We start from the raw sequence: 26,616 nt of genomic DNA on the forward strand, positions 1-26,616 counted from the left end.
AAAAAAAAAACCGACGACAATTAAGTGATGGGCCGAATTTGTCGATGGTAATTAGTAGGCCACATGTGCTATGGGCTTACGTGCAATAAAAAGGCCAAATCCATCCTTCCGCTGAATTATTTGATGGAAAAAGTTCAACATAGGTCCCTCAACTTAACATCAAATCTGTTTGTGGTCCCTCAGCCCCAAAACCAGATATGTATACCCCTAAACTCACCTTAACCGTTCAAATAAGATCCTCAGACAGTATTGACTCTATATTTGACCGGTTTTGCTGACATGGCATAAGGTGGACCCAACTTGTCAGCCGCTTGATTTTTTTTTCTTTCCCTTTCTTCTTCTCTCCCAACTCTCCTATCTCTCTCTTCTTCCTCGGTTCGCAGGGGGGAGGGGGGCGGGCAGCTAGGGTCATGGGCGTAGAAACTTTGTTTATCTAGTCTAATCGATTACAGTTAATTGTTTGGAGATGTAAAAAAACAGATGTAAGATCTTGTACCAACACCAGTATGTGTGCATCACCATTTCTGCCAAGAAACGAAGAAATTGCATGCGGTGATCTGGAAAAGGCAAGTGGGGATTAATTGCAAAGACACAGCACTCTGCTTGTACATTTGGCATGCTGAATTGAAATCTTATGTATCTCGCGATTGAGAATTACATCGATATGATCGATCATTTTTTTTCTTTTTTGCTTGCTAATCACAGAAATTACAGACATAGACAAGCAACGACAACGACCTCAGTAGCGCTGCTCATGGCGCTTGTCCTGGCGGCGAGCTCGCTGGTGAGGGACTCCTGGAGGACGGGGAGGATCTGGCTATTGAGGTAGAGCGGGAGGAGGGCATCCAGGATCTGGAGTTTTGGACGGGTCCTGCTCAAACTGACGACGGGGGAGAAGGGCTGGGTCTCGATCTTGACCTTCTCGCGCTCGACGTTGAGCTGTCCTTCCTTGGTGGTGAGGCGAAAGAGCTCGTCCTCGGCGGTGTCGACGTAGACGTCGTTGATGTCGTAGCAGGTCTCTGTGTCGTTGCCGCTAACGGCGATGGCACAGATGTCGCAGCGTGCCTAGGTGCCGAGCACCTGCTCCAAGTCGCCGTGCAACGCGTCTCGGCCTTCGTCTTGTGCCGCTGGCTACCGGCCCTAACCATCGCCGACGCTCGCACGCAACCCTCCAGCCGCCGCCCGCGCGCAACGCCTCCAGCCGCCGCCGTCCCCTGCGAAGAGAGAAAGAAGAGGGAGAGGACACAACGGGGGAGAAGGAATATAAAGGAAATGAGGATAAAATCAAGCTCCTGATAGGTGGGGTCTACCTTGCGCCATATCAGCAAAACTGGTCAAATATAGAGTCAATACTGCCACGGGATCTTATTTAAATGGTTTATGTAAGTTTAAGAGTATACATTTCTGGTTTTAGGGTTAAAGGGAGTATAGGTAGCTTTGTTGTTAAGTTGAGGGACCTTCGGTGAACTTTTTCCTTATTTGACGGGAAGTCAGTAGGCCAAATCCGCCACTGGATTGAAATTATTAACGTGAAGTGGCTGGGCCAAATTTAATCACGGCATAATTCGATGATAGATATTAATATGAGTAAGCCTAATTAAATCGTGGGTTAAATTATGTGAGGACAATTTATGGTCGATATTCATTCTGGGTTGAACTTTCAATGAGAATTAACTGGTTCATTATTTGCGCGCCTAATTTGTCAACGAGTATAAAGTCGTCCTAATTTAGTGGTGGGCCGAATTCATTAATGGGAATTATGGTCCAGATTTTTGTCGGGGCGAATTTGTTGATGGGCCAAATTTTGCAGAATAGCCCAAATTTTTAAGTATGGCGAAATGTTGATGGGCCTAATTAGTTGCCGAAACTTTAATGGGCCAAATTGGTTGACCAAATTGGTTGAAGATCTTAATGGGCCGAAATTGTTGATGGGCCAAAAAATTTTACGAATCGTGGATGGACCAAATTTGTTGCCGAAGATTTAACAGGCCGAATTTGCTAACGGCCTGAATTTTAAAGTACGGCAAAACGTTGATGGGCCAAATTTGTTGCTGAAATTTAATGGGCTAAATTGGTTGACAGGCCAAATTGTTGATGAAGCTTAATGGGTCGAATTTGTTGATGCATCCTTAATGGGCCAAATTTGTTACCAAAGATTTAATGGGCCAAATATGTTGACAAAGATTTAACGGGCCGAAATTGTTGATGGGCCAAATTGTCCATGAAACATTAATGGGCCAAAATTCGGATGGGCTAAATTTTAAAGTATGGAGAAACGTTGATGGGCCAAATTTGTCACCGAAACTTTAATGGACTAAATTGGTTGACGGGCCAAATTTGTTGATGAATCTAAATGGGCTGGATTTGTTGATGGTTCGTTGATGGGCCAAATTTGTTGCCGGAATATAATGGGCCGAATTTGTTGATGGGCCAGACTTTCTACGAATCGTGGATGGGTCAAATTTATTGACAAAACGTTGACGGACCAAATTGACTGATGGGCCGAATATGATGACAAAAATTAATGAGCTGAATTTGCTAATGGACCAAATTGATATGGTTGACGAAACACTAATGGGCTGAATTTGTTGATGTAACATTAATGGGCGGAATTTTCTGATGGGCTAAAATTTTCACGAATCGTTGATGGGCTAAAATTGTGCACGATAGGCCAAATTCGCTACGAAAAGTTGACGGGCCAAATTTATAGACGGGCATTGTTAACGGATCGGTAATGAGCCAATTGTTTGGTGCATATATGGGCCGACCGTATGGTCCAATTTGGCTGAATTAAACGGGCCTAATTCGTTTGCAATTTAATTGAGGATTAAACGGGCCTAAATATCGAGATCGTCAAGTACCGGTACATTTCGTGCCTAAATGTTAACGGCGGTAAAACATTGATGGGCCTAATTTGTTGCTGAAGGTTTAACAGGCCGAATTTGTTGATGGGCCAAAATTGTTGCCGAAGATTTAACAGGCCGAATTTGTTGACGGGCCAAAATTTGCAGAATAGCCCAAATTTTTAAGTATGGCGAATGTTAATGGGCCAAAATTGTTAACTCATGGCGAAAGGTTGGTGGGCCACATTGTTTGATGGGCCAAATTTCTTGATGGGTCAAATTGTTAACTAATCGGTGATGGACCAAAATTTTGATGAATATATGGGCCGAACGTATGGTCCAATTTGGGCAAGTTTTATTATGGGCTGGATTTTTTAAATGAATATATGGGCCGAACGTATGGGCCAATTCGGCAAAATTTTTTGATGGGCTGAATTTTAAATTGAATTAACTGGGCCAAAATTAATTAGCGGATGAAACATCGACGGGCCAAATTAGTTGATGGGCTGAATCATTTTATTGATGTTAAGTGAACCAAGTTCAGTGGTGGGCTGCAATCGTTATGGAATACAGTGAATATTCGTTATTGGGCTGTATATTCTTTTATGGATGTGTAGTGAGCAAGATTGGCTGGCTGACCGTGCTCGTTGATGGTTTATGGATGTTTAGACGGACCAAATTCGATTGTGCGGCAAATCTGTCCATGGGAATTTCGTGGCCATATTTCGTTTGTCAGCTTAGTGGGTGGAATTCATTTCTTGGCTTTTATACGGGCCGAATTCGTTTGTCCAATTTAATCGAGGATTATTTGCCTACTTAATATCTCGAGACCGTCCAGTACGTTTCGGTACATTTCGTGCCTAAACTCATATTTATAGGTCACGAAACTCCTACTTTGACTTCAGTAGTTAAAAGTAAAATATCCACATAAAAATAAAAATGCTCAAGGGGAAAGAATCAACTGAGTTGCAGGCTGGCGATAAACCACATTCTATCGCTTAAACGGTTAAGCGTCTACGCAACATCAGTGAACACAGGCACACAGCAAGCAAGAGGTGAAGCAATCCTCGAAGCCGAATCAGAGCAGCAAACAGAGGGGCAATAATCATCATGTGAGCAACGATATTCACAACCTGGGCGATGATGGGCATGCAGAAACAAACAAACAAACACGCTAGCTACATAAATTTTAACAGATGGGAGAAGGCGCAGAGATCGCCCAGCCTATACATCACCAGATGCGCTGCACTGCTTGACAAAGGGAGGGGGCACCAGCCCACTGGGGGTTTAGGGCCTCGCCTCATGACCGTTTCCTCCATAGTGCAGACGCAATCACGTCAGATCAGACCCGAGCCTACTCTTTCCCCAATCTAGGTATCACATCGCAGGTGCTATGATCTTGGCCACAAAATCAATAGGGAACTGAATGGAACAAATACGGGGGGTGAAATGGAAATGGAACATATCGACGAATGCCGCCTGGTGTTAGTGCCGCTGTCATTGGTAGTTGCGAGTATGCCCACTTCGAGATGAGCTCCTGCTGGTAATAAGAAGACTCAAAGTGAGTTAACAATCTCAGGAAAGGCAAGTTAACAACAGCATAAAGTTGGGTCTATATCATCCTAATGTTATGTGGTTAAAACCAAATAACCATCGCCAACACAAGAATTGCAAAAGGGTAGTATGTTGCAAAGAAAATATATAGAAATTTCAAGTGTACTGCATGCACCGACAAAACAATGAGATTAAACATTCTAAAAATGCCCTTAAGAACTTGGAAGATAGTAAAAATATCATAGTTCAAGAGAACTATTTAACACTTGAAGATGTACCTTCCCGAAAGCATTTGAGAACTTCCGGTCCCTTTAGAACTACCAAGACGCCTAGCTTTGATTTCTTGTTCTTTATCAACACGCATAGCTGCAACTTCTTTCTCCATGGCAGCAACCTCTCGCCTCATTTTTTTCGCCTCCACTTCCATAGCTTTAGTTAAGGTATCTACTTTCTTGGCTAGCATCTGTAGGACAAGGAGATAAATTTTCTAATGCTTAGCCTCCTATGAACCCTAAGTGCAACAAATAAGAAAAGACTTGCATACCTCAATCGCATCATCTTTATCCTTTAGACTTTGATCTTTTTCATGGCATGCCTTTCTCAAAGAAATTACCTCCTTCTGCAACATATCATAAAGGAAACCAGATACCAACTCAGCTGACTTATTGTTTGCAGTTCCCTTGTTACTCCCATCAGTGTTGCTGTTTGTATTCTCAGTAATACCCTCCTCTGCATTTCCTTTCCAATTATCATTAGTTTCACAATCTCTGACAGCATCAGTGGATCGGTTAAGTAAATGAGCTCCATTCCCATTAATCTTGCTCCTGTCTAATGACCTAGTGCCACCATCAAATGACTTTGAAGTGCCTTTAGCATGCTTTAGGACCAAACTGCTGCTAGAAGAAAGAGAGGATCTTGAATGAAAAGATGGAGATCTCCTCGTTAATAAACCATTTGGAGACAATTTGGACATATTATCAGCTCCACCAAGTGATAGCCGACGGGAAGGGCCATTGCTGAAGCTCTTTCCTTCTGTAGGTGGACGACTAGAGCCACTTGGTGGCCCTCTGAGTCCATCTTCTAAAACCTTCAGGCGCAACTGATATTTTTCCTGAGTACATATAGAATCCTCAAATTTAGCTCATCTGAAATAACTCAACAAAGATTTAGCTCAAGCTAAATTTCAATATAAATGTCTGTACCTTTAATTGGGCCTCAGATCGTGCTGTCCGCTCTGCAACAGCAAGCTTATCACGAAGTTGTTGCATTTCACCCTGTCAATTTTTTTTAAAAAAAAGAAAATTATTGCAGAATGCCATTCATCAAATGGTGTTCACAAAGGGCCAGCAGGGAAAAAAATAGCTTTGGCAAACATAGAACTGCATGTACAACAAAGAGAAAACATAATGTAATCATCTCACCTGCAGGAACCTGCGCTCTTCAAGCCATTGTTTAACGGGCATAACTTTATCATTAGAATCTTTCCACTCGTTGGCAACCACAACAGCAACCCTATTTGCCGTAACTTTTGCACGGGCAAGTTCACATTCAAGTGTCTTCTTTTGTTCCTGATAATGACCATAAATATTCAATAAGCACGAGTGAACTGTGACATGATGACAAATGCATGAGCCAAAGAATAGATCGCTACATTCACTTCCTGAACTTGCCGCTGGTAATCTCTAACTACATTAGCAGTTGCACCACCTTGAAGAACAGCCTCTTCCAGATCTTTCACAGTCTGGCTAAGTTTTTTAACTTCTGCAACCTTTTGGCGTTGCAACTTGTCCAATATTTTATTTTCTTCCTGCAATGCATAAAGCAAACAATTGAGCACATGTGTAGTTCTATTGGCATGTCCAAGTTATTTTATCCTACGAGTAGGAACATAGTACATACATGACAGATCTCTATTTGCTTCATCAATTCTTGGTTCTTATTTTGCAAGTCATCAACCATAGCAGCTTTTGCCATTGCTATTTCCACAGTCCTTTCCGCTTCTAGTAGTGCTGCCTCCTTTTGTTTTGTTAGACGATCCAAAGCTCTATTGTCGTCTTGTAGTTTTGCAATCTGAATCGAGCCAAGTTAACTTGTCATCTTATTTGCTCATAGAAAATACACAGCCAATGAAATGAGGAAAAAAACTAAGGTAACTAAATATCCATCAATGCAACCGAGAGGAGGAATCAATGGGTTGCTGCCTAGGGAGGTATAAGAATTTAATCCACATAAACAATATGATAAAGAAGTTGGGGTGGGGGGACAATATTTCACCTCTTGCCGAGCAATCTTTAGCTCAGCTTCAAGCGGTGCGAGAATGGCTTCAATTGGTGGCATGTCATCATCCTTTTGTGCTGCATGTACTCTCCGCAAAGTCGCTTCTGCTGCAAACTGAGCAGCCATTGCAGCCTTTTTCTCATCATTAATCTTCTTGACTTCTAGATTCTGTTTTTTTTCTCATTGTTAAAGCTCAGATAAAACAGAGAAACCAGATACATATATAGACAAATCAAACGATATATACTTTGCTATCAAGGAGAGATTCTGTCAACTTCAGTTTCTCAAACATCTTCTCCAATTCATCTGTAAGCTGCCATCACAATACCACAATAATGTTAATAGCACATAAAATAATCAAACCCAAATATAGTTACATATAGAAGGATCAGCATCAAAAGTGATTCAGCATTATTATATCTTGCATGAAATAGTAATATACTCTTGTTTTCTTTTATCTGAAAATGGAAACACTTCATCATATTTGTTTTTTTCCTTGAATGTTTTAGTTCTTCAGACGCTCAAATTTGAAGCATTTTGATGATAGGAGAGTAATGTTGGCTTTTTTAAAAAGACAATTTGCATGATCTCACAGGCTAATCAAATTAAAGTGCAGTGTTAAAACATGTTTAATCATACTCCACTAATTGACAGATAAGCAAGATTGGAGAAAGACAGATGAAGAAAACTGCAAAGGCTAATAACACATCTCTGACAATTTAAGTTTGCACGGAAGTAGGATATTGCATACAAAGGCACAATTAACCTGAGGCCATCATAAATACTAGTTTGTTCTAGACTATGGGAAGTACCAAAATCCTGGAGTTAAACACAACTTCATTCTGTTTTTACTGCAGCGCGGGAATTATGAAAGCCCATGATATCTTAGTTCATCAATCAGTTATAGGGGGACAACAGAATTATTGGTAAAGAATTACAGAAGAAAAAAGTAATGGGTACAAGCTACGAGCATGTAGCAACCTGATGGATGGCATCGAAGAGGGTCAAGAAACAACGAAGGACTTAATATTTAAAGAAAATGGGTGATTTGGTGCAGGAACAAGAACAATTCAACTAATGAGAATAAAGTTTTCAGATTTAAGATTGTATTGCTAACACTGAGGAATAGGCTGGACTGCTGCTAGCCTGCTACAAATCAGACTGGTTAAACTTTACTAGAAACATAACTACACAAGCATCACAATCCAAGTCATGACACATATAGTGGGGGTTTAATAATATCTAACAAGTATACATGACAGTTCATAAAAACAAATACATGCATCGGGTGTTCTACGTCATGGTATTCAGGTTTAAATGGTATAAGATAAAAAGGAAGTACCATAGAATTCTGAGACCCAATAAACATATAATATGATGGGATATAAAAATATCACAAAAGTAATTAACAATGCAAGAAAAATAAGAAGACAGCAACAGGTTTTTTGTATCATGGGCAATGACATAAAGACGAGAATATTTATCTAGATTCCATAAATATTTCGTTACCAAATATGGCTGCCAAATAAATATAGAGCATAGAGTACATTATGCATTGCTTCCAGATAAAATGACTAAGTTTGGTAGTTTTATGTTTCCAAAACAGCACAAAAGGTCACAGGGGATGGTAAATTACTACAAGGTAAACAACAATTCATAAGTTAGCGAACAGCAATCTGTTTGGCCTTGTCAAGCTAACACTAGTAACATATTTGGATGGATGCAGGTCAGAGCACTCCTATCCAACAGCTGGCCACCGAACTTAGCTCAAGCATCAATGCTGCCATACTGAAAGAAAGTGGTTCATTGTTAACACATAGGACTAATCCAATCCATCCACCATTAAATACTTGCATAATATGACATCCAAGGTCCCGAAATGCATGCCCTAGAACATAACAACACAAAAAGATGCTTGAACCAGCACACTGCCATTGTCGCTCTACGAGCAACAAATTTGACTCCTAACTCCAATCACATCACATCCAGCTCCAATGCAAAGGAAATTGCCATTTCAGGAAGAAAACAATATAAACAAATACTACAATACGAGCAGCACATCTTTGAACCACGAAATCCAGAGCGCAGATGATTGCAAGTTTGCAATTACCTCCTCCACGGCCTTCTCCCGCGCCCTCTCCGATAACCGTAGCGCGCGTATCTCCGTCTGCGCCTCCCCGAGCTCCCTCTCCTTGTCTATCGCCAACGGAGCCGTACCAAAAAAAGCAAAAAAATCAAGGCCTCCTCTTCCAAAAACCAAACCGAAACGAACAGCGGAAACAGATCAGCTCACCCCTCAGCTCGTTCTCGAGGCGGGTGAGCTCCACCCTGACGGGATCCGACCCGTGCATCAGCGCGATGAACTCGTCGGCGTCGAGGCTGGCCCGCACAGGCCCCCTCCGCCGCGCGGCGCCCCTGGGAGCCACCGCATTCCCCTCCTCCCCGCCGTCGGCCATCCCAGATCTGAGCCCCAGCGCTCAAACCCCCCCACCACGCCGCCCGACCCGCGCCCACCAACCCCGCCACGGGGCTCCAACGCGGCCGCCGAGCCCGGGTGAGTCCGCCGCCGCGCACCGCCGGATCGGGGGAGGGGCCAAACCCTAGTTCCGCCCGCCCCGCCCCGCCGCGCCGCGCCCGCGCCCCTCCCTCTCCTTGCTCGCCTCACTGTGCTTTGCGGCTGTGTGCGCGTGTTTTTTTTTCTTTTTCTTTTTTCTTCTTTTAGTAGTTGCGGTTGTCTTGCTCGTAAATGGCGCGTTTAAAAAAAAAGATCTCGGGTAGGGGAGAGAGAGAGAGAGAGAGAGAGAGGAGGGTCTCTTTTTGGATTATGTTAAGCTTGGATTATTACTGTGATTCTCCGGCTTAAGTGTTACCGTCGTACTGCTCGTGGTACCATCTGTTCCAAACGGTAGGAGTAGTTCGGTGGCATTCCGTACAAACGAAATACTAGTCTAGAGTTGTTAGTTGTACATGGGTTTGAAAGAAAAGTTTGGAGTTTGGAACATATATACTCTCTGACTATTTGAAAATCGTGGTTGTTATTTCCTCTCGATAATATTATAAGTCATTTTATATTTGTTCTAAGTCGGACATCGGACATCGGAAGATTATCTTTTATGGACATCGGAAGATTATCTTTTATAGCATGAAATAAATATAGTATTCAACTTTTTTATTTAATTGTGGATTTGATAAAACTAATTTGGTGTTCATACATTATATATATTTTAAAAAATTAATTAAGCATGAAATGATTTAACTTATAAATCCAAAATGAGTTGTACGAAAGGGATGAAGCAGGTAGAATTGACAAGTACGTCCGTTATATGGTTTGATCGAAAAATTACATCATTATTTTTTCAGTTTTGCTTATGTTTTAAAACTAAATTTTAAATTTAGATTTAATTGGGGAGTTTTCTATCGTTGTTTATTTCTCATCATTTGCTTTTTAGCTCGGTAAACTACACGCATTAAAAAATTTATTAACTTTTTTTTAAATACGTTATTTGGCACTTCGAGGAACCATCATCTTGTGATTTTGACTTCTAAGCACTACATCATACTATATAATATTACAGGCATACATCTGTTTCATGTTATAATATGTTTTTTCCTATAATATATATGGATACTAGAATATCTAGATACATATATTAAAAATCTGCATTTATCAATAAATAAATCTAGATATGAAAAAAATCTTATGGAATAACGGGAGTACTATGTAATGTTGGAAAAATAGCAGTTCGACTAATAATTAGAAATGGACATTCGCCGATTACAATATTTGGAGTAATAATTAGAAACGGACATTCGTCGATTACAATATTTGGAAGAAAAGGCTTGATATTCTGACGTTTTCATCCAATAGAGTGATCGATGTGATTTTGATTTCTAAGCGCCAGCTTCTAAGTTTGTACTATTTGAAAATATGAAAATAGTATTCCCTCTGCCCTAAAGTACAACAATTTTTAGCTAGTGTATCTAGACATATATGAATATGTCCTTATACATAACTAGAAGTTGCTATAATTTTGGAACGCGACAGTAGTTTGATTAATAGTTATATTGAAATAGACAAGGTTTTGTTTTTGCACGATTTCAAAATGAAAAGGTTGATAAACAAAAAATGGCATAATGAAACCACTAGAAAAAGAAATTTTCAAAAACATTAAATGATCAGTAAGAAAAAAATAAAGATAGATGAAGAAAAAGAAACATCGGCAGCAAAATAAAAATATATTAAATAAAGTTGATGCTGAAACAAACTATAGAAGTATAATAAAAATGTCTTGGGTCAAGGATTAAAAAACCAAAAGAATAAAAAAAACAAGTAGAAGTGCAACGTATATTTAGGTTCACTTCCATTCTCAGAACCTGTTTGAGAACATAATATGTGGCATATTCGTAGATGTTTAATATTCATCTCTTGTTTTTTGTTTCTGGTTATACTTATAAACCAAATTTTAAATTTTTAACCTTAAATTTAGATTTAATTTTGGGATTTTTTCACCGAAGTTTATTTCCAGACTTAGACTTTTAGATCGCTAGGATATGTATTCAAACTTTGATGAAAATAATTTGTGGATAAATCCTTTATATGCATATTCTTAGCGATATAAGAATCAAGACTAAATATAAACTTTGATGAGAAAATCATAAAATAAACTCCAAAGTTAAAGTTAAAAATTCAAATTTTGACTTATAAGCATAAGCATAAATAAAAAGATGGAGTTGCAAAAGGTAAAAAAAACAGAATTAGAAGGCACACTCAATTCACGGTGACAACCGACAAGAACAAGGCTAAATATGACCCATGTCAAAATCAACAAATTGATGAGTATACCAATCGGTCGGCGAGGATCTACTCTCTAGGACCACTCTCAACGACAAAAAACGGTTTGCCGTTGCGTGCAACGGCAGAATGAACAAGATAGATTAGGACCACCCTCTATCTAGGGTCCAAGTAAATATCGCAGGCCTAGCTTTCTCCTTCTGTCCCTCCTCTCACAGCTCCAGCTACACGAGCACGGTCCCGTTGCATTTCCGTCTGAACTAGTGGATCCAGAAAATTTTGAGACATATAAACTTAATTATAGCTAGTATTTCCTACAAAAATTTATATCATTTCTAAAAATTACATATAATTTTATTGGATCATCAATCGACAAGCATGTGTGGCTGTGGATCCACGAGTATTCAGTCGCTCTCATTCCAAATATATAACATTTTAGAATACAAATAAAATTTTTGGTGAACGGATACATAGCTACGTAAACTTCAGAACTAAACTTGTAATTACTACAAAATCCTGAACTAAATTTGTAATTTCAGTAATACACATATATCATCAAGCACCTGAAGTGGGATGTGGCTCTAAATTTGTAATTTCAGTAATACACATATATCATCAAGCACCTAAAGTGGGATGTGGCTAGTTGTCATATCTATTGTGGTTGTCTTATTTCTAACTTATAAAAAATAGTTTGGAGTCATCTTTTGAGCGACTGGAAGTTGAGAATCCATGTCCCTAGTCCATCGTTTTTGACCACCTCATCATCACCGTTGGCTCTTCTTCCACCCTCCGCCTCCCTCAATCACCTTTTTTTTCTCTCTTTCCTTCTATGACTCCCCAACAACGGTAATTGGGATAGGGTCTAGTAACCCCATGGCCTAGGACTTGTCTAGGTTAGCTTTAACACGACCTTTAGGAGGAAGGTATCCCTGGCATGAGTTGCCAAGTTGGTCTATGAAGGCAATGACAGGAGAGGTGAAGCGCAGCTAGGTACGAGAGAACGTGTTGGAAGTAGAGATCCACTGTCCTTAGTGTAAAAACGAGGATCTTGCTAGCCTTGGTCAAATACAAGAGCCTAACAATTGAGAAACTGGCTAGACCCGACTTTATCCGGTCATAGTCTAAGGGCATGTTGCTTTATGCCCCACGCTGTATGTGGGTGAAACCCTAGTTTTAGAAGATTATACAACTTTTGATCTGTGATGTAGAGTTGGCGCCCACTGCTATGATGTAGGCATGTGGTTGCGAAGGAAGAAGGAGATTTACATGGAGGTTGCAGCATCGCCGATGAGTATTGAGGTATGATGCTAGATCTAGAGCCTAAAAGTCGTTAGTCTTAGGTGTCTGTACTCGGATTTGTTTGTGCAGTGACAATCAACAATAGTATGGCTTCTTCTTCTCTTCTAACTTGTTTGGATAGTGTTCATGAGTGAAGGCACTAGATACTATAAACTATTGGATCTAGGTTGATTGGATTTGAACTACAAGAGAGATAGGGTGGCGGTGGAACTGATTAGATAGGCCATGTTTAGTTTCCAATTTTTTTCTCAAAAACATCACGTCGAATCTTTAGACATCTAAATGGAGCATTAAACATAGATGAAATAAAAACTAATTGTACAGTTATGAAAGAAATCCTGATATGAATATTTTGAGTCTAATTAGTCCATGATTAGCCATAAATGTTACGGTAGCCCACATATGCTAATGATGGATTAATTATGCTCAAAAGATTCGTCTCACGGTTTCGAGACGAGATATAAATTTTTTTTTCATTCGTGTCCAAAAACTCCATCTGATATCTGATCAAACGAAAATTTCTTTTTTTGCGAGCTAAACAGGCCAGAGTGTTGATGAGGAGTTCCAAGAGTTTGGGTTGCTTCCCAAGATCATGTCAGTGCAGTTTATTTAGCGTGACATGACTCATTAGGCAACAGAAGACCGATCCATGACGAGGCAATTCCAACATCAAAGTTTCTAAGTAGTGCGCCGAACTGCTGATTATTGCTGCATAAGAAATAATCAAGTTTGAAGCAAGACAGAAGAAGGCTAAATCTCCATTCATCATTGAAAAGTGAGCCATGTAGGATGCTGCTGTGTTGCATAATGGCCCGTGCTAGAATGAAGGACACCCAACAAGAACATTAATGGCCTGTTAGCAAGGACTAAAATTGTACTTTGCTGGTAATCATCTTTAACTGGCAAACCAAATCGTACTCTTGTTGGTAAAAAAGAAAAGGAAACACTAGTACAGTCTTTTTCTCCGTCTGAACTCTGAAGAGACCCCAGCTTATGGTTCCCAAAAGTTAGCAATGGACCTAACCCTCCTGTTATGGCCAAAGACTCTCTAATCAGCCTATATCACCTGTCAACCTACCTATACTGACAGTGTCACTGTAGCACATAAATGTGCTAAACCTAGGTGTTACCCTGTAACGAAAGCAAACCTGTTGGCTGCATCTGTATGTCATATTACTTTACGCTGCATATATGATCATTATCATAGTTACGGGGGTGATTGTTTGGCTGGAAAAAGTCAAACATATTTGTAAACAAAAAATAATTTATAAATAAAAGTTTTATATACGTATTCTTAGCGATCTAAAAGTCAATACTGAAAAATAAACTTCGCTGAAAAAACCCTAAAATTAACTTTAAATTTAAGATTAAAATTTTAAATTTTAATATATAAACATAAATAAAAGCGAAAAGATGAGAGGGATAATAATAGACTGTGGTTTGCAAGTCACTGTTGCAGAGTATACAGAGGCATGCATGATGCATGCAGTTGAACATCTGATTTGCCAAGTGAAAAAATAACAGAAGAGAATGGAGAATTGGAATGTGGATAATTTTTTTTCACAAAGAGACGTGCAGTCTGTGATTTGGGTAGGACCCAAGAGTGAATGATCACATGCATCTGGTTAGGATGATTGCAATAACTACTGAGTACAGACTATTGGCTAATCATTCTTTAGGATAATAGTAAGAACGTTCTGCCTATTGACTAATCATTGCCATAGTTAGGACCAAAAGTGACCCCCATGTTTGTTAAAGGAGTCTGATCAGAATTCAGAACCTTACAGTTTAAACACGTAATTCTGACTACTCATGAGCTATCATGTTTAGAGAGAGGTGTAGTCGTTGCTGCACAGGGAAAATCATATATTGCATCATTGAAGGGATGAAATTAGATTTCTTTCCCCCCAATTTATCCATAAGTTACACATATATGGCCAAAACAAAAAATTTGCATCGATTAATATTATAATATATATGTTCTCTTGCAATATGCTATACTATGTTTCCAGCTGCTTCCTTATGTATCAAATTATTTAGTTTTGACTATGGAAACTGATTAGCATCAACACATTCCCACCATGCTAATTGCTAAACACAAGGCACACAAACGGGACAGTCCATATAGCCGTTGCCATCACTAATCAGTCACAAGGGAGTAAATGGCACAGATGCCATCATATAGTTGTTGGCATCACTAAATCAGTCATAAGTGAGCAAGTGGCATCTCTAATCAGTAATCACATCATGCCCCCACCACCAAATCCAAGATGTTGCATATGCTTGTGGTGGGCCCCACGTGGAGAGAATGAACAGAGACTAAAAGTGATGAGAGAGATTTTGCACATATGCACTACTTGGCCCCTGAATTATAGGTGAGGGTGTCTGCAGCCTGCAGGGGCCACTGAATTAGTTAGGAGGAAGTTTGCTTGAATTTGCATGGATACATACCTCAAGATGAGGCAAGGCAAAGCTACCCAACAACATCTGTGAAACCTAAGGCAGTTGGCCAAACAACACAGGATGGTGGGAGAAGAAAGAGGCTCAACTTGTTTTCAGATGCTTGCAGCAGAGGACCATGTGAGCCTGTGAGGCAGGCAGTGTTGTCCCTCTTTTTCATCCTCTCGTCTCTTCTTTCTTCTACACAAAGAAGAGCAGGCAGAAAATTAAAGCTTGCCAAGATGTACGGGCCAATTGGCTCGAGAGTTGTTTCTGAATCCAGATACCAAATGAATTGACATCCGAGCTCTTATGTAATGAACTTGAGCGCTGATCATTATTTGATCATTAGGGACATAGTATGAAACCCACGGAATTTCCTAGAGATTTGACGCTGGGGATTAATTCCTGCGAAAATCATGTATTGTAAACGATTCCTAAAACAGTTCAATTCCAACAAGAACCAACAAAAATAACGCAAAAAATTTCTAATATTGTTTAGATTCATATTGATATTAATGAATCTAGACAAATTTTGCAAACAATATACATTAATGAATAGATAAATCTATGTATAACCAGAAAATAATCCAATATAAAATAAAAAAAAAGTAATAAAAACTTTGGATCTAAACTGCAACAAGAGAGCTAGCTTTTATAGCAATTTTCCTGAGAAACCCAACGATCTGCATGGTCAGGGAGGCAGCGAGAATACTGTGGCACATCGCAATGCAACAGTTGAGATTAAGCCATCACACGCCCGCGAGTGGAAAGCAGCTGACCAACCTCTAGCTTTCATTTCCCCGGCGCCCTGCCTCGTCTAATCCCCCCAACTGTTGCTTTGCTGCAGCCGCTGCCGACGCCGACGCCGACGAGATTACTGTCACGCGGCTGGTGGATCAACGCTAATGACGGCGATTACTTCTCAGGATGCTCAAATTAGCTATAATAACAAGGGGGCCGGGTCTCTCGATCGATCGAAAAACGGCAACGTTTGGTGAGGCCGTTTCGGCCAAATCTGCGTAAGCTGACTTGAACGTTGGAGTATAGCGACGTGAGGGAGGCAGTTGCTAGAACAAAAAATTATCGGAGGTAGTATACATGTCATAATATATAAAATACTCTTATTTTTGACTAATAATATTATTTTTTAGACTAAAACAACTAAGGTCATATTCGGCTAAGAAAAAGTAGGGTTTAGTTATCCGACGTGGAAAACGTAGTCATAAATTATTACATGTATAATTAATTATTAATTATAAAAAATTGTAAAATAGAGTTATATGATTTTTTTAAAACAACATTTCTATAAATTTTTACAAAACATACTTCCGGAAACGTACGTGTGAAAAACAAGAAAAATCTAGGGTTAAGAAGGAGGGGACGAACACAACCTAAGTTTTGCAATTCTACCCCGAGTCTTATGATCTTGGATAGGACTATGTAGGAGCGCCGTAAGGACATCTTTTCACTTCTGTTTATTCTTATAAGTCAAAATTTATTTTTTTCTTAAATTTGGTGTTGATTTTAGATTTTTTATTCAAAATTTATTTTTCTTTCTTAGCTTTTAAGTCATAAAGACCCTATGCACAAAAAATTTATTTATAAATATGTTATTTGTCTTTTTCTCAGTCAACCCCGTTGCTCTTGAGTTGTGCGCGCGATGGCGCCGGTTCACCGGCCACCAACGTATTACGGCTGTAGCCGACGCCCAGCAGTGACGGGAACGGGATGAACAGTGTCAGGTTAGATTTGGGAAATTATTTATTAAATAAACATTTTGAGCAATCAAATTTTTTACTAAATCACCGGACAAAATTTTTTCAAGACCAAACCTTTTAGCCATACCAGTGTTGATGGCGTGGCAAGACAACACTGCCACCCAGCCTGGTCATCATGATAGTTTTATCACGTCAATATCAGTGGCGTAGTAAGATAATACTGCCACGCCACCGACAATAGTATAGTAAGCCGTCGTCATGCGGCCACATCAATGTTGGTGGCATGACCAAAAGGTTCATACGGTGAAAATATTTTCCCCGAAGGTTTAGTAATAAAATTATTTATTAAAAATGTTTAAAAAATAAAAAAATTCTAGATTTGGTTGCTGATTTATTTTTTTCCTGCGATATGTGGAGTACCTTTTTCAGGAAGGAATATTGGATTGGATTTGTTTTTGTGGGTTTATTCGAGAAAAAAGAGCTTCTGCAGCTTTCTGTTTTAAGAGGAAAGAAATTGTGGAACTTGCCATGAGCCCATGATGGGGTTGGGCTGTGAAGGAGCATGCATGGGCCGTCGGGTTTGGTGGGCAGGCATTGGCGTGAGACACGAGTTGGGCCTCCAATCTGGAAATGAGGCGCCATGAGACCGGCTCCGCCTGTCAACCGGCCTGAGGCGACGGAGACCGATGGGGTCATAGCACTAGGGCAACTGTTCCTTTTTTTTTTTTTCCCTTTGTTTCTTTCTTTTGGGCAGGGAAGGAAACAGAGTTGCTTTGAACATATAACTATTATCACATTAGTTCTAAAATATAAATATTTCTAGATTGTTTAAATAATTACAGTTTAGATAAAAAATACTATGATACCCTTTGATAAATGAGAAATGGATGATGGTGGAAGAGTATGTATGGATAAAATAGAGAGAATTTGGACTAGAGATGATGAACAATGCTAGAAACATTTATATATTTTAGAACGAGAATCAAATGCTATAGATGCTTATAATTTGGGAGGGAGTGGGTATACCATAACCTAAATCATATTATATTTTATTTATTAAGTAGATTTGGATTAGTTGGGAATGCGGTAAGAAAGAATTGTGCATAGTCATATCGGGATTACAATTATAGGATGATAAGTTCATACTGGTTCACAATCGACCGTGGCCAACGATCAGTTTGACCAATTCGAACAGCCACCAACAAAAAATAGGGGGGGGGGGGGTTCGATTGTTTGTGTTTTTTTAAAAAAAGCAAACGATATATTTGTAAACGAAAATAATTTATAAAGAAAATTTTTATATATGTATTCTTAGAGATCCAATAATTAAGACTAAAAAATAAATCTCAGTGAGAAAACTTTAAAATTAACTGTAAATTAAGATTAAAAATTTAAATTTTAGCTTTTAAGTGTGAGCGAAAGCGAAAAGATAGGGCGACACATGTTTACCTCTTCTTCCATCATGCAACCACGGCAAAGCAACAACGCCCGCAGATTATTGTTGCCTCCTCTCAGTTTTTCTCTCTCCCTATTCCTTCATTTGACTCATTTTCTTTCCATTGCCAAATTTGCAAACGGATTCCTTTAAATTTACAGTTGAAAGTTTCAAAGTTTAGTTAGTGTTTTGAAAAGATTCAAATTTTGAGTAGAAAGTTTTAAATATCTCTCAAACTTCTAAATTGTGATCTTGATAGTGATGGTGAAAAAGATAATTATGAGATTATTGACAATAATGTGCTCTTGATGTTGGAATTCTCGAGACAACAATGTGCTGTAGTACAAGACGCTTGAAAAATAAATACTCCTTCTAAAATATAAGCGCTTACGGCATTGATTTCAATTTTATACTATATGAGTATTACTGCATTGATTTACATTACTCTCATTGTATCAATGGTTATACAACCAATCAAACTCCTAGAAAGAGAAAATAAGAAATTTAAAATTCAAAAATCGACCACCGAAAAGACTAAAAGTGTATATTTTGACCTAACCTTTATACTTACTAAACAAACTAGAAATATTGTATTTTTTATATAGTTGTGATCTTTGTTTTAAACTAGCTAAATGCAACATGTTATTAAAAGCAGTATAATTAAGTCTTCTTAAAAATATTTCTAATAGGTTGAAACCAGATCACATGTGTATTATATTGTTTAAAAAAAAGTACACAAAAAAGCATTTCATATGAAGAAACAAAAAAAACACCATCATTAAAAAATTAAGTTGTAGAGCTAGGCAAGTATAAAGAGCAGCTAGAATATTCACGTATGTTGTATTGATATAATGATCCACTTGATTGTGATTGTGGTGATAGACTCACCACCACTATTTTAGTATATTTTTTCTCCACAAAAATAATCAAATGCTGGAAAACAAAATTTATTACTTTCAAGAGCATACTAGCTCGATGGTATAAGTACAAAACATCACCCATGAACATTTCAAGTAAAACTAGATCATTATTCACTCAAAGCATATCTATATGTATGGACTTAATATATATTTTATATAAAAACCTGCAAAATGTTTCTAAAAATCTATTAAGAAAGAGGAGAGGACATAACGTTCAAATACTAACGATTTGTTTGTTTAATGCTTCACGCTGGTTGTCAATAATCAATAAAAATTCCTATAAGAATAATAGTTCGATGGCTGACAGTAGCTTGGCAAGATGGGACATGAGTTTGATGTGGCTAGGCACGGCTATGGTCTATGGAGCTCGACGAGGTCGGCGATGGCTTCAGAGCCTCATCAGCAGGGCGGATGCAGGATATGGATGGAGGAAGGGGGCTCATCGCCTTTTCCTTCATTTAACCTCCTCCCCTCTTGTCCCCTATCACTTTTCTCTCAATCTTCATATGGATTAATATGGATCAAGCGTGTTGGGGGGTAGATCCCTACAGCTTTATCCGTCCCTGCTCATGAGGACAGTGAGGCACCAGCGACCAGATAAATCAAGGCTTAGCAAGGTTTTGTCCTAGCCATGTTCATCGACGCACCACGATCAACATAGATAAAACGTCCACGTTCGAAAGCAGGTGTAAGGGATTAAACTTTAAAATTTGATCTTTCAAAGGTTAACAAAACAACAAAGATTGACATATATATATTTTCAGATTTGCAGCAAGGAAGAAGCAAAAAAGCTTTATTTACCAGCTAACAAAACACTCGGTACATCGCACTATCAAGGCGTTAGTCAGCAAAAGACATGCATACTTTCACGCAGAGATATTAGGATCCCCTGAGCCCTTGTTCGGTTAGAGGGAGATTAGGCGGGATTGGGTCACAACCCCTGTGGATTTCTTCCCCACGGAATAAATTCGGGCCCACAGAAAAATCGTTGTTCAGTTAAGCCCGATCAAGGTTTTAGCCCGGCCCATTTTGGGATTTTTTCATTGTCTTGGCCGAGGAATTAATCTTCTTCATCGGTGGTGTGAAAAAAATTCCGTCATCTTGTGTGATAACGTGTAAAATCCAAGATTGCTACTTTTTTAAATCCCTACTAAAATGAATGGATGTTTTTATAAAAAAAATTATGAGAAAGTTAGGGATTCAAACCCTACGTACATTAGGTGATATGGGAGCGGTTCACTCAATCCTTCTAGGATAAATTTCTATCAGAAATTAAATCCCAACTCACTGAATAAGGCCTAAACGGAAAAAAAAAAACGCATCTCGACAGTAAGTAAACAAAGGGGGTAGCGCTGAACGGAAGTACAAGTATCGGTTACTGCGTGACGACCGCCGGCCGGCGCACAGGTCTAGGTTGACACGGCCAGATGCGATTCGGCAACACGTAAATTCCCCGATCGCGCACGCTATTATTCCCACCGCGCGCGTGCCTTTTCCACGATAACCCATAGTTTTGCCGCCCCAGGAAACAACGGCCTTCGCCAACCCGGTCGTTTCTATGGGCGTTTCAGTTGTTACTCCCAGCTCTGCTAGCTAGCCGGCCCGTACCACCTCCCTGACACCCTCTCTGGCTCTCTGCGTGTTGCTCAGTTGTAACTAATCCCCTATACTTATATAATAATAATTATGCACTTCATGTGATGATCTGATTCTTCTCTCTATTGTTGTTTAGTCCGGTTGATATATGGCAAATTGTACCCCGCCAGATCGCTCGTAATATTAGAGTGAGACTAAGGAATGGTATCTCGTTTCGGAACATGATATGTCTAATATCTAGAAATCAGATCCAATATAATACATAAAACATTAATTATTTTATTAATATTATATAGTCATTTTTAAAAATCTCAAACAATTACTTAAAAAATTTAAAAATAAAAAAGGTTTGCTATAAAATTTTGATATTGAGTCATATAAATCGAAATTTAGAGGTAATTTAATCTATAGAAATTATTTACCATGTTAATTAAAAACTAAACTATTCTACACTAAAGTTATTTAGGAAATATACCATAAACTTATAAATGATTAAGTAAACAATACATTTAATTTATTTATGCGCCTAGTTTCGCCCCCGTTTAATTTTCTCGCTATTTTCAATTAGCTGCTAGCAATAAGCTCGGAACACGCGCGATTATGTTAAAAACAAGGGTCATTAATCATCAATGACGAAATCACGGAACATGAATATAGCTGGAACATCAACTACTGAAGCGCCCCTAGGTTATAATTAGCAAGGCTTTGACCAACTATATAGTTGACTAATTATTAAACATGTTTTGCTGAACTTGCTAATGAACATACTAGACATACTATTTAACTATAAGCCAGAGATTAACACGAAACCATTTCTTCTTGACCACGTAAGATAAATGCCTTACGTGAGTGATAGTAGCAAATATTCCATCCTAAAATCCAAAGTACAGATGGTTTTACCTGCTGGGTGTGTCAAGAATTAATTGGGACCCATTCAAAATTTTTTTCTTGTATCTTGAGCTCTGCTAGTAAAAACATTTTCCCTATCAAAATTCCTCAGAATTTTATCACCTACGTAGCATAGTTCATAACGTGATAATATTTAATTCTTTATTTACCGAAACTCGCCTATGTACACACACTCGAAAATTTATAAGTACAAAAGTATATTAATTAAGCTCCTAGTATAAGGCCACCTAGTCGATCATGACACCTGCATAGTACACTAAATACCAATTTATAACACCAACAAAAAAAACATGCAGATGTTTTCATCGCTATATTTGAAAACTATAGATTTTTAAAAGCTATTAAAAGAATAACTATGAAAGTGCTTTCTATGACAAATTTAACAACAATATTGCCTCATATCAAATCCAGTTGCTTTTCATCAATTAATTGTTTATAAGTTTGTAAGGTTCGATCGCATGTATTTTAGTATGATACTTTCTATTTACCCTACCTATTTTATTTTGCAACAGAGGAATTATTTAGTTTTATTTACGTGGTTCTACGCTCCCCATACAAAAAAAAATGTAAATGTAACGTTACGCGTCGAACAGTGACTGTTAGACTAAAACTACGAAAAACACGGGTGTTTTAACCTGCTGCCCAGGTTCAATCGCCGAGCCTCCCGCTTGAATTGAATCCGCGAAGTTTACGAAGGATCACTAGAGAGAGAAGCATATAATTATCAGCCGGTGGGCCCACCTCGTCAGTGTCTCATCAAGCCCCCTTTATAACGCGCCCGATGAATAGCCCCGCCCAGTACGCAGCCATCACTAGTTTCCCATCTCTCTCTCTCTCTCTCTCTCCGGTGAGCCCGAGCCGTGCGCCAGCGCCGCCGCGGCGCCATGGAGGAGGCGGCCGAGAAGCGGCCCAGCGCGGTGGTGGCGAAGACGACGCTGAAGACGCTCCTTGAAGCGTTCGACGCCGGGGAGGATGAGCCGCCCACGTCGGAGGGGAAGAAGGTGTCGCGGGCGTCGTCGGTGGCGTCGTCGGCGAGGAGGGTTAAGAAGCCGACGACGCTGCTCGACGCTTACGAGGTGGACTGCATCCGGAGGGAGCTCGAGAGCCTCATCGTCAAGCATAACGCGGCCGGCGTGGGCGGCGGCGGCGCCAAGAATGCGAACCCCAAACAGGCGCAGGCGGAGGCGCCACCGACGAATCCGGCCAAGAAGGTGCCGTCGGGAGAAGGGGTGCGGTGGCTGGGGAGGCACGCGGTCGCCGTGTGCGGCGTCTCCGTGCCCGTGTCCGCCGTCGCCAAGAAAGAGACCGCCGAGCCCGACGACGCGAAGAGCGACCAACGCCGCCGCCAACATCACCATCACCACCACCACCACCAACGCAGCAGCAGCAAGACGACGGGCGTCAAGAACGCGAACCACGCGCAGGCGTCACCGCCGTCGACTCCGGCCAAGAAGCTGCCACCAGGAGGCGGGGTCCGGCTGCTGGGGAGACACGCCGTCGCGGTATGCGGCGTTTCCGTGCCGGTGCCCGTGTCGTCCGTCGCCGGCGGGAGGAGACGGCGGCGAGGAGGCCACCGGGAGGTGGAGAAAGTGTAGCGTTTGCCATTTGGTATACAGTATACGCAGTAACAACAGTATTCGTCGAGCGTGGTTAGTGGAGTCAAAAAGCAGATAGGGGAGTGGTTAAAGGAGTTCCGCCTGTAATCTTAGGAGCTTAATTTTCTCTTAGTTGAGTTTCCAATAACATTTTTCTGTAAAGTCGAATAGTAGGAATGGACGCGGATGAACTCACGGATAATCTATGGCCAACTTTACCTTAACTCAATAAACAGAGTTTTATTTAGTTGAGCTAAGAATCGGTCATGATTTATCCACCTATCGATCCGTGTCGTACATATCGGACATGTAAATATATTTTGGATTAAAAAATTGCTTCAGTAATGCTGGCTCTTTTTTTTTCAGCTGGTTATGGTTTTCTTTGTATGGAGCAGGGATGCTTTTCCCAGCTAATTAATCATTTCTTTGTGTTGGCCCCTGCCTCCCTGTCTATGCTCCAATGGCAGCACTGCGCTGTGCCCTGCTGCTAGATCAACCATTGCAGTCAATTTGTCCTGCATGATCTATCCTAATCCTACTAAGTACTATACTAACCTGGTTCTGGCTGGTTTGGCTTGTGTCCACCTCCCTCCAACCTACTGGCCGGAGCCGCTTTGTGGTGTAGCGGCCCACTAGCCACGGCTAATCTGCTAATGCATCTCACTGCCCCCTCCTTCCCATTGCTTTTCCTATGATGAGCATATAAACACATCGCTTGTGTACGTCGTCAATTATATTATAAAGAGGACATGAAAGAAACTACAATGCTATTAATAGACGAAAAACAAATTAATGATGTTTGGTTACGGTGATCCAAATTATAACTGTGTATACATACATGATTTGTGAATCAGTACAGTGATAAGAAAATACTTTAACTTTTAGATATGTGTTCTTGGTTACTTAAAGAAACCAATACTAAAGAGAAACTACAATGCAAAAAGTTTCAATTAAAAATTATGATCTAGAATTTTGGCAGGCACATCTTCATTGTTGGGCAAACGATGAGACCATAAATCTTATCCCGCAAAAGAAGTTTGGCTTGTTCCCGTTTCTTCACAAATCATAAAGGGGGTAAACACATATTAAGAGCATAACCAATTTTTTTAGATAATAAGAGCATTGCCAATAGACACCTGATATAGGTCTCCACCCAGTCTTCATGTAAAAATTAATCTCCAACAATCACACACCTAAAAGTCCCTAGAGGAAAATTTTAGCGATACTTTGTCCGCTATAAATTATAGCAACATTAGGATTTATTACTTAGGTTGCTATAATTTTTTTTGATAGTTGGGTTGCTATAATTCAAAAGGGATAGATTAGATTTTTATGCAAATATTTTCTGTCTCAAAATAAGTTTATTTTTGAAGTTTTAAATACAATATTTAACTCTTTATCTATTAGATTTTTTGTGTTTAATATTTTTTACTATTAGATGATAAAATATAAATAATACTTTATGCATTACTGATTTTTAAAGTTTTTAATAAATTATTTAAATAAAATAGATGATCATTGTATATAGGAAAAAATGAAGTTCTTTTAACAGAGATAGTACTGGTGACGCTCTTAATTGCGTGTTTCAAGGCTAGAGAATCATCTTGATTGGCGCACAGGCCTTGCTATGCGTGCTCTCGCTACAAACATCTAGACTATAAGCCAGCTATAAGCATATTTTAAAGAGATAAGAGAGGAGAGAGAAGAGATATGAGTTACTAATTTGTAGCTAGCTGCACGCGGACTCCAAGACAGAGTGTATATATGACATGTGGGACCATGTAGTAATGTTTTATAGACAGCTATTATATGAATGAACTATTAGATTAAGTATAGATAAATTGGAGCCAGTAGCTATACTAGTTACTATTGAACTTGCTCTCAAATTGCTACTCTACGCTGCCCTCCTCGCCTTGCGTGCCATCGAACAAACTCTGGGTACTACTACTATCAGCATCGGTGAATGGGCGCGTTCCGTCCTCTCGTTTCTCCACCAGAACCGTCGTTAAACACGCCCGCGCGTCAAACAACGGAGCCGGACGCGCTGCCGCTGCTGGCCTGGTGGCTTCCTTCCCCGCTCCCCGTGGCGATTTCTTTCACCGCGAGGCCCATGGCTGAACGCCTGAATCGACCGATCGACGATGCGTGTGGCCGCCGCCGCATCTGCGAGGGGCTTACGCACGCATCGCGACTTGGCCCGGGCGGGAGCGCCGGGACATGCATGCGACGCAGCGCGTGCCACGACAACGCATATGCGGATATGCCGGTACGCGGCGAATGAAACGGATACGTTCCAGGCTTCCAGGGAGGGGAGTGGACCGAGTCGGCGATGATGCGGTTGATGAGGGGAGGGGACGGGCCCGGCGGCGGAACCGGTGGCCGCGCGATTGCTCGGCGGACGTTGGAAGACAGGGTAGCCGTTCGTGCTGGCCGTGGGTGGACACACTAGTACCGGACTACCGGTGCGTGGTTGGGCGGTGGCTCGCGTGATGCGAGCAAGAAATTTGTATGGGCCGTGGGCGTACTCCTGGTTCACATTTCCATCGTAATACCAGTACGAGCGGAAACGAGGCAGTGGCGAAGGATTTAGGATACGAGTGGTCCGATCGATTAGCATGCTAACATATATATATATATATATATATAAAGGTATAGATAATAAAATAGATTACAAGTACACTAGAATATATGAATAAAACATCTTAAAACATATAAAATTAGTAGTTAAGTAAAATTTTGATTCAAAGAAACATATATAGCTTCCCCGCAATAAAATAGAAACATAAATGCCTAAAAAAATTTAAAGAATATTACCGTCCTACATTCCTTCTTATCAAGTCTATGCCTTTTAAATTCTAATGGCTATAAAAGTATTCATTATATATTCTGCATCCATTTTAAAAAATATCCTGCTCAATGATCATGTTATATCATTTGTAAGAATATTAATCGATAAAAAATATTATTTTTTTGGTATTAAGGGCTGATTAGCAATTTTTTTCCACCCCTGGCTCCGCCGGTGAAACGAGGGCGACTTGGGCCGCGTGTGGAAATTCTTTGGTCTGGAACTCCGCACGTTTGGAAATTGGAGCAAGGGTACTGTATAAATTCTTTGATCTCGATTTTAAACTGGAAACATTTCACGCACCATGACTTTCTTCCTCGATTGATTGCTGAAGAAGTGACACTTGATTTGGGACCATACATATTTTGCATCGAACAAGAATTCCGAAATG

At 40.0% G+C, this 26,616-nt stretch overlaps 1 protein-coding gene across 2 annotated transcripts; it reads right to left on the reverse strand.

Annotated features, from left to right (window-relative positions):
- Window positions 1-3,922: 3,922 nt before the first annotated feature.
- On the reverse strand, window positions 3,923-9,404 carry LOC102709935 (microtubule-associated protein 70-3). 2 transcript variants are annotated; one of them, XM_006655907.3, is made up of 11 exons: window positions 8,968-9,404; window positions 8,785-8,870; window positions 6,922-6,987; window positions 6,672-6,842; window positions 6,297-6,467; window positions 6,049-6,204; window positions 5,819-5,965; window positions 5,600-5,671; window positions 4,942-5,508; window positions 4,676-4,860; window positions 3,923-4,380 (listed from the first exon to the last, which is right to left on the reverse strand). In XM_006655907.3, the coding sequence occupies exons 1-11, from the start codon at window positions 9,128-9,130 to the stop codon at window positions 4,341-4,343; spliced, it is 1,824 nt and encodes a 607-aa protein (XP_006655970.1). In that variant the 5' UTR covers window positions 9,131-9,404; the 3' UTR covers window positions 3,923-4,340. The 2 variants fall into 2 exon arrangements, with proteins under 2 accessions (XP_006655970.1, XP_006655969.1); XM_006655906.3 differs by having other exon boundaries at window positions 3,923-4,383.
- Between the last annotated feature and the right edge of the window lie 17,212 nt (window positions 9,405-26,616).

This window comes from Oryza brachyantha, chromosome 6 (genome assembly GCF_000231095.2).
Source record: "Oryza brachyantha chromosome 6, ObraRS2, whole genome shotgun sequence".
Taxonomy (NCBI): domain Eukaryota; kingdom Viridiplantae; phylum Streptophyta; class Magnoliopsida; order Poales; family Poaceae; genus Oryza; species Oryza brachyantha.